Source organism: Cynoglossus semilaevis, chromosome 8 (assembly GCF_000523025.1).
Source record: "Cynoglossus semilaevis isolate Cse_v1.0 chromosome 8, Cse_v1.0, whole genome shotgun sequence".
NCBI classification, from domain to species: domain Eukaryota; kingdom Metazoa; phylum Chordata; class Actinopteri; order Pleuronectiformes; family Cynoglossidae; genus Cynoglossus; species Cynoglossus semilaevis.
The window spans coordinates 13111936-13120715 of record NC_024314.1 but is presented as its reverse complement, the minus strand read 5'-3'; the positions used below and the strand labels follow the sequence as shown (position 1 = coordinate 13120715).

General features: G+C 42.8%; 2 protein-coding genes across 6 annotated transcripts in view; one reads left to right on the top strand and one right to left on the bottom strand.

Moving 5' to 3' along the window:
- The window catches only part of tmem130 (transmembrane protein 130), a 7393-nt gene extending 2989 nt beyond the window's left edge, over positions 1-4404 (top strand). Inside the window, exons 5-7 of the mRNA XM_025058116.1 lie at positions 3-178; positions 824-930; positions 1472-4404. Of these exons, the coding sequence (XP_024913884.1) occupies positions 3-178; positions 824-930; positions 1472-1603 (415 nt within the window). The 3' untranslated portion in view covers positions 1604-4404. The remainder of the gene's footprint in view (positions 1-2; positions 179-823; positions 931-1471) is intronic.
- Positions 2923-8780, bottom strand: part of nptx2b (neuronal pentraxin IIb) — an 8423-nt gene continuing 2565 nt past the window's right edge. For 3 of the 5 annotated variants that reach the window (XM_025057321.1, XM_025057322.1, XM_025057323.1), the window contains 5 exons: positions 8321-8780; positions 7688-7907; positions 6314-6558; positions 5776-5955; positions 2925-4716 (listed from right to left, as the gene is read on the bottom strand). In XM_025057321.1, coding sequence (XP_024913089.1) covers positions 4486-4716; positions 5776-5955; positions 6314-6558; positions 7688-7907; positions 8321-8761 — 1317 coding nt within the window. In that variant the 5' untranslated portion in view covers positions 8762-8780 and the 3' untranslated portion in view covers positions 2925-4485. Of the gene's footprint in view, positions 4717-5775; positions 5956-6313; positions 6559-7687; positions 7908-8320 lie in introns of all 5 variants that reach the window. The other 2 variants (XM_008315118.3, XM_008315119.3) reach the window with 2 other exon arrangements.

The following is an 8780-nucleotide window of genomic DNA, read 5'->3' as shown; positions in this document are numbered from 1 at the left end:
TTCCTGCGTAACTGTGTCCCGGAGAAGAGCATTGGCTGCACCATGACCAAACTGTATGAGAACACACTGAGACTGAACCACACCTTCACCTCTGCCGGTGTCCACTGTCTGGACATCAGCGTCAGCAACGACATCAGCAAACTGCAGACGTCCTTCAGCCTGTACGCCAAGAAGAGCAGTGAGTGACCGAACACACTCACTTCTTTTACTGTGGCCCGCGGGTCGGTCTTTACTCTACTTCATTATTAATACTGAATACTGAACATGAATAGACTTGACTTTTCAAGGTTATTTGAGACAGTGTGACGTGTCTTCTTCACTGGCATTAGAGTGGAAAATCTCCAGGGACATACGTGAGACTCACAGCTGGAGACAGACAACCTGTGTACAAATTCATGCCTACACAAGAACAGGAGTCTTTTCAAAAGTGTGGAGTTTCAGTTAAAAACGACCATGTGATGTTTAGCTGCGTTAGTTCCACAAACAGTGAGGTGACGATGGCATGGAAGGATTCAGAGCAGATCCAAAGAAGGTGGCCCCACAGGTCAGCACATGTCTGCTGTGAACAACTGATTCACCATCACTGTGGTGAATCCATGTGAACTTGTGATTTAAAAAAAAAAAAGGTTTCTTACTTAACTGGACTTTTCTTGGATTGGTCGAATGGATGTGGCCCACCACCGTCAGACCTGTTTTGTAGTGTTGTTGCCTTGTGTCATGTGACAGGTAATTTACACAGTCTAAATGTAGACGTGTTTTGACAGAAAACAAACTTTGATGATTTGGTGATGAAATAATAATGTCATTTCTGTGTTTGCTGCAGACAACAACCACCTGATCTTCATGCTGTCCTGTGCTGCTGTTCTCACGGCCACATTCTCCTTCATCACAGTCATCGCCTGTCGACCTTGTCATCACGGCCGATCACAGGTAAAGAACATATGATTGGAAGAGTGTGAGAAGAAACTAATTCTTATTTTTAGCTGTCCCATAGTTAAAAGTAACAAATCCTCAAAGACCTGTCATTTCCTCTGTTGAGAACAACATAACAACGCACATCACACCAAAATACATATCCAGTTAAATCTAAGTATAAACGGTCTGATTTTTCTCCTAAAATATCTTTGATTTTTTTTTTATGTATCAAGTACAGGAAATAACCACTAGGTGACTGTGCATACTGAGCAGAGTGATCAGAGTGTACTTGAGGCCAAGTATATATATAAGTATGTAAACTATAGTTTTAAATAGATTCTACTGACCTCACAGTAAACAAACAAATAACCTCCTGTTTTTTGTTGCCGTCACTATTGACATTTTTCCTCTGCTTCTGTTAAATTTTATTTTGTAATTATATTGATATATAAGATTATTACATTGTAGTTAAGTTCTTACCAAATAAGACAAATTTAAACCAAGACGTTTTTTCAAAACAATATTAACCTCTGAATCCTTGTGTGTTTTTGTTTAGATTGCTGTCTCCACTAATGCTGTGTTCCTGAAGAGCCAGACCTCTGGAGGTCAGGGCAGGATCTTCCTGAACTTTTCCCACATGGAGAGAGGAGAGAGGGAGCCGCTCATCCTTCAGTCCAGGTCACAGTAGTTCTGCTGCTGCTGCTGCTACCTGCACACAACCTTATTTTAATTTAATTCCAACAATTTAAAGGCGTTTTCATCAAACCGAACATAAGCTATCAGCTGTAGCACTGTAAATAACTAGGATTTAAAAATGCAGCACAACAGACTAACATGTTATCATTAAAGAGCCATTTCAGTTTTTATCATATCCTCATTTCTCCCTAAAATAGTTCACGTGATTAATTAGTGAGACATTTTAAGGGCTTGCAGTCAACAAACAAAACTCTTTTATTAATATTAAGTTTGATTTTGTTTTGTTTTCATGGATGTTTTGGTGGCAACAAACTTTAAAGAATGAATTATTGTTTCTCTGCTACAGTCTACAGCACTTAGCCCTGAAGCAGGGGCTGATGGGAATGTCATCTCAGTCAAACAGACTCACCCTGCATGTCTGCTTTTTTTTTTCTTCCATCAAAATTATTGATCAAACTGAGCTTTTATTGTCTGTCCTCCATACCTTCAGTCTCAGATAAGAGATGATCACGTTGAGTCCTCGTGTCACGTGCCGTCGGGAAACGTTCCGCTCTGTGTGTCCTCAGACAAGACATCCAGAAGAACAGTCTGAATAAAAGCTGCAAATGAGTTGAAATTCACTGTTGGTTAAAATGTGTTTTTTTAATTCAGACCTGCTCAGGTTTCCCTCGTATATTCAGTTCATTCCCCTGGTCCAATCCAAGGCTATGGAAATGTAAAGAATTTCAATCCAATTCCCAGGATAACATGCATCTTTTATATCACAAAGCCTGATGTTTGTTTTAAAAGATATGCACTATTAAATTTAGGGTTTTAGTTTTTTAGATTTCTTCAGTACTACAGAACGTTCCCGGAGCTTTGTGGGGTTTAAAGAGTGACTTTGTGGAAAGGGAGAACGTCCATAACGTCACCAGTGACCTTTTGGCCTTCCTCATCAGTTAAGCGTTGCTAATGCCACCCAGGACACCTGTTGTTGTTGTGACCTGAGCCGTCTGATTCTAAAGACCCTGCTCAGTCTGGGTGTAACTGTCACTCATGTGCAGGGACTGATACTGACAAGATTGGACACAAACCTAAACCATAACGTCCCCAATTAAAGTGAAAGTCATGGACAATTTTCAGTGTTATCTTATCTAGGAGTGCAGTACTTCAAACTGTGTACTCCTCTGTGATGTGAGCCGTCCTGCGTGTCAGTGAAAACTCAAATCTAGGACATAAGTATAGAGAAAAGGTTGTAGTTTTTAAATTTGCTGAAATTGTTTTCTCTGTATAAAGTGGTCCTTCATTGTGGTCTGAGAAAACAGAACACAGTGATTTCTTTGACAGTATTATGCTGTTATGCTGTTGTTCTGACAAATATTTTTTAGTTTCCTGTCATGCAGAGGGAAAGTAACAACCAACAGATCGAAGCCAGACATGAATTCATTTTGCAGCAGCGCTCTTCTTTAATATCGTTTTCATTCACTTACAAAGACAACATCTCTGACATTTAGAAAACACTCAGTGGCACTTAAGTCTTTATGAGAAGGCATTAAACCAGATGGTTGATCCCCTGTACTGTACGTACGTGAAGAGTCCAGAAAACTAAATAAAACCACATTGAAACACGTACATCTGTTTATGTTCAATGACTGGTCACCAAATCCACAAAACACATTATGCTTTTCATATTCATGGACCACTTTTTCAGAAAAGATGGAGGTTTTTCACAAAACCCAATAAAAAATGAAAGTTTTGTTCATCAAGGATGATGGTTTTTAATGTACCTTTTGTTCATATTTCAGCACATAGAAGTTGGCCATGACCCGTCTCTGCTTGAAAAGATTGAAGAGATGTTCTTTTATACCCAGATTTACACCAACCTTTCTGAAAATGTATTTTGTTTCACCTGAAACAAGGTTCCATTTGAATCAGGTTTTGTTAAATGGCAAAGGCAGATGGAGGAGGAAAGCACTGGGACTGGTGTCCCATCAGAGCAAAATTGAATTTTTTCTTTTCACAATCTCCAGGACCGGGGACTTAATTAATCCTGGCCTTAAGCTCATTTCCAGGTTAAGGAAGAGACATAACATTGAGGTGACCTTTAGTCTCTCTTCCCACGCTGCACGCAAACACCGGCTCAAACGCCCCCAGCTAACTGTTGTTCTGTCTGGACACAGTAGAGCAGGGGTCACCAACCTTTTTGAAACTAAGAGCTACTTCAAGGACACTTACTAATATGAAGAGCTTCTAGTTTGATACAGACTTCCCAAATAATGTAATCATAATTTGTTCTGGGACATACTGTACAATAGTCGACACTCTTCTTACCATCGCCATTGCACCCAACTAAATATCATTGCAAAGGTTACTGATTCAAAACAGTTACAGTACAATTTCTGACCCTCTTGTTGACTAGTTTTATTTTTAGAAAATACCCTGTGGGCACTTGAGGTACTCCATGGGGGCTACCAGGTACCCCCGGGCACCACGTTGGTGACCCCTGCAGTAGAGTATCACTGCGTCCAGTATCACTGTGTGCAGTACACTGTGTACATCTGTGTCAGATCGACAGCTCCCTACAGTTAGAGTGAAGTAAATACCCACGGGCACCTTTTCTTAGCGTGGGTGTAGTAAAAGTAGCTTAATCGTGTCTGAGACTAAGAATGTTAATGTGTCCGACTGCTCAGCCTCCATATAATAAATATGCACTTTGGAGTTTCATCACATTCAAGGCCCAACATCAGCTTTTCATGACAGACGTGGCTGGTGCAGGAAAATGCAAACACAACACTGTGACACGTGTATGAAAAAGAAATCACAGACTTACTCGCAGCAGGTGGTAACACATGATTTCAGGGACCAATGGAAATGAAGGACATTGAAGTAGTATTGTCAAGCCTTGGGCAGACGCTCCTGACACACCTCCAGAGGGCGTTTGAATGCTCCCCTCCCAAAAACTTCCACATTGCTGGACAGCCAGGAGACTACGTTTCCGGGCATGTAAGAGCTGCAGTTGGCCATGGACTGTATCTCTGTCGGCTTCAGAACACGGTCCCAAATGTTCACCTGACTCAACTCGCCCACGAATGCCTGTCCGGCATCGAATCGGCCGCCCACCACGTCCTGGAGGGGCCATAAAGAAGAGGATGTAAATGTAAAAGCTTGACGTCCACGTCATTAACATCGGTAATTGTCTTTGTGAAGTATTGTAGTGTGGATGGACTCAGCCTTACAGTTTGAGGTCAAGTGTCTGATGCTATCATCTTATCTGTAGCTGTAGTAAGATCAGTGGATGACAAGTTTAATTTCTTTAAATAATGTGATTGACTCAGTGGGAATAATGTGTATTTTGGCTTTTTTTATTACATTTTTTTACGTTACAACTTTTCTTTCTCTCTGTAAATGTTTGTCGCCATGTAGGACAGATAACCAAAGATCATTAGCAATTAAAGTAGTAAAAGAAAAAAAAAATCTAGAACCACTGTTTAGCCCTCCTAGCCTGAAGTTACCCCAGGGGGCTAACTGATACGGTCATTTTAATTCATAAAGAGTTTCTTCACAAATTAACTTTTATTCCTTTGCAGGTCGTGGATTAAACTTTTCTGTAGAGAATGTTACAGAGACGCTGGTGTTGAAATGATCACCTTTAACAAACGCGTCGTGCACAAAGAACAGACTGATGAAACTATAATTGGTTTTTGGAAATGCCATAAATCAAAGCAGACAAAATGCACCATGTGTCAATGTAAGCCAATTATATATATATATATGTACACACCATTGAATTACTATAACTATAATAAGACGTTCATGTCCAGCTGCTGCTTCAGGGAGAAATCGAGCCCTGATGAGGAAGGCTTTAAAAACACTTCAGACCAGTGCAGCTTATTTTTCCATTTTCACACTTTTAATATTGCACTTGTTTGATCCTCAGGCAATGTTTGTCTACGCTGCTGCTCTGTGTGTGTGTGTGTGCAGTCACAGACATGTTGACTTTCCTGTGTCATAATAACCTGTCACTCCTGATTACTGCAGTAAATGTGGCTGATTTTCTTGCAGAACAACTTGACCTTGGGCTTTTATCGATATTTAACTCTGGCTAATGGGGGTGGGGTGCCCCCTCTCACTGATGACACACTGTATTTGTGCTCCACCCCGGTGGATACTTTTCTTGTCCCTGACCTGTTCCTGCCCCAGGATGATGACTCCTCCAGACTTGATGGGATGCCAGGCTGCCAGGTTGTCACCACTCCCCAGCTTCTCCCCATTCTGGTATGCCTCCCATTGGCCATCCCGTGTCGTCCAGGAGATGCAGATGTGGTGCCACTTCCCATCACGTACCTCCAGAGGCAGTTGGGCAACCTGCAGGGCAAAGGAAAGGCAAAAAACATTCATTTTATGTGTCTTTGTTCCTAGACTCGATTCTTCTTTTTTGGACAATCTGCATTTTATATGACTGCCAGGACTTGCCTTACAGCAAGAGGGTCAATGGTTCAATTACTGACGATTACAGGTGAGTTCACACACATGAATGTTTCTAATAGGTGTGGATATTAGAGTGAAGTTTCTTTTTGTCTTTAAATGTAGCCCTGTGATGATCTGGACAACAGTGAGTTTGGCTTAATAAATATTTAACATTTTCAATCTTTTGCGTCATCTTTCATTTTAGATTGTGCTCTCCAGATGATGCTACCATTAATATAACGTCAGAGTTACTTGCCCTGTCATTGATGAGCAGCTCGATGGGGTTATTGCCCCATTCGATGAGCACAATTTCATTAGCTTGTCCAGGTACGCCGTAGGAAAAGGGTGTCCCTATACCAGGAGTGGCACTGGACTTGATCCACATGCAGAGCGTGAAGGCGTACATCTCTGGCAGAGACTTGGTGATACGGCCGTACAGGTAGTTGGTCCTCTGAGGGAGAGAAAGCTTAAACTGCTCAGGAGACTTGAAGTCTCCTCCACCTAAGATGAGACAAAGACAAAAGGATGGAGTTGAGTCCAGACATGGTGGACAGGTTCAGGAACTCATCTTAGAGCTGGCATTCACTCAGAATAACCCACCATGAAAGGTGGAAGGGAGGTTAAACAGTCTGTTGACCTCACTGGGTCAGAAGATGCTGTAAATACCTAAAAAGGCAGTCAGCTAGAAATGAAGGTAGGTCTGTATCTAGGTAGGAGCGTGGATATGGAGGTAGGAGGCAGGTAGGTACGTATGTAGGTGTTAAAAAGGTAATTAAATAGTGGGTAGGTAAGTTGTGATAAATATAGGGAGCTAGTTGGTTAGGTAGGAGGGAAGGTCACCTGGTAGTGAGTGTGCTGTGAAGAAAAGCGACAGTCTTGAGGTTCAGTGAAGTCATATCTGAACCTGGTTAATCTCAGCCTTGGAATAATAAACAGAAACCTCTGAATGTTCACCACAACAACAGACTAAAAATGGACAACAAACCAAAATTGATTCTTTCTATGAAAAAATACATGCATGTCTCTCACTGTATTATTTCTCCCTCTCTGATTCATCAGACCCTCTCCACCTCTTTATTCCTTTGAGTGCCTGCCTCGGCCTCCTCTCCATTAGCCTTTGAAATATACAAAAACAAGCTGGACACTTCAATGGCATTAAAACCCATCTCCCTACACTACTGTTTACTCAGGTGTGGGCTGTATCTCCTGGACTCGACACTAAAACATATTCCTTCTTTCAGGCTTTTCTCAGTGTGACCTAATTATTTAGGTTTTAAATGATTGTCTTTGTCTGGTACAACACTTTATGTGTAAAATTAATGTGGTCCACATCAGGCTAACTAGGCTCTGTATGTGTGATGTGGGCCATATCATTCAGCCCAAAGTTGATTCAGGCAAGCTTTTCTGGATCAACTAAATACACAGGACGCTCACATATCCGTGGGACATCTGATATGGACCAGAGATTGGGCTGCACTTGGCCTAAGATAAACTGTAACCAGATCATGCTTCCTTCAATAATGTTATTATCAAAGGTAATGGAATGTGTTGACTGTGGTTCAGATATGAAATGGTCTGGTATTTTTTTGACCATCAAGCCCACATGGAGACACTCGATGTGGCCCAGTACCTTTCTCCAGCTCACTGATCCTCTCGACCAGTGCGTTGAGCGTGCTCTCGGTCTTCAGCCTGTAGGCTACCGTAGCGTTGGTCAGCAGGCTCTTCTCCTCCTCCAGGCTGCTGACCTTCCTCAGCAGCTGCTTCTCCAGCTCTCCGAGGCGGCGCTGCAGCAGGTCACGCAGCTCGCTGGGGAAAGACGCGCCAGATATGTTGGCCCGCATCTGCTGTTGCTGGGGGAGAAGGTACAAAACATGGTGACTGGAGAGGACACAGAGACGCTGGAGTGATGATGAGTCTCCTGGGACTCCACGTCAAACTGGGATTCTTCTGCCAGATTCTTCTGCCAGAACTCTGACCACACTTGTTTTTTCTTTCAGTGAACACTGGACTTATTTGTTTTCCTGACTGTTGGGTTCCATCACCCGGAAAACCTGCACACTACCTTAAGCTGTACTCAGTAGTACTGGGACATACGCAGGTTTAAAAAAAAAGTAACAACCTGAACTTGTTATAACTCTGACTTTTACTTTAATGTAAACTTTACTTCTCCCCGTTTTATCTTGCTTCATCTCACCGTGTTAACTTATCTTCAGTTACCTCATTTTCTAATTAAGCAGTAAAATGCAAAGGCGCCCTGCCTTACCTCCAGGTTTTCCAGACGGTCCTTGAGTCCTTGCATGGTTTTCCCAAGGCTATCTATGGTGTCATTGGGGTCTCTGGGAACATCTCCCATGGTGTTTTGCTTCTCCTTCCCCCAGGTTCCGTCCTTGTCGAAACTCCTGCCGCCCGTGGCTGAGGCGCACAGGGACAGTTTGGTCGTCAGCTCGTTGATGGTGCCGACCTGTCTGGAGATGGTTTCCTTCTGCTGTACAATCGTCTCTCTCAGCTGCATCACTGTGTTTCTCAGCTCCTCTTCCTGACTCCCGGAGCTCAGCTCGGGCAGCAGCGTCACGGGGCAACTGGCGTCGCCGCTCAGAGGCACTGCCCGGCAAATGTAGCGCTTCCCATCGTCCATCTGCCTGTTCCCACGCTGGCCAGAGGTCAGTGCGCAAAAACACAACAATCCCAGCAACAGTGAGAACATCTTGGCCAGCGTTCAAATC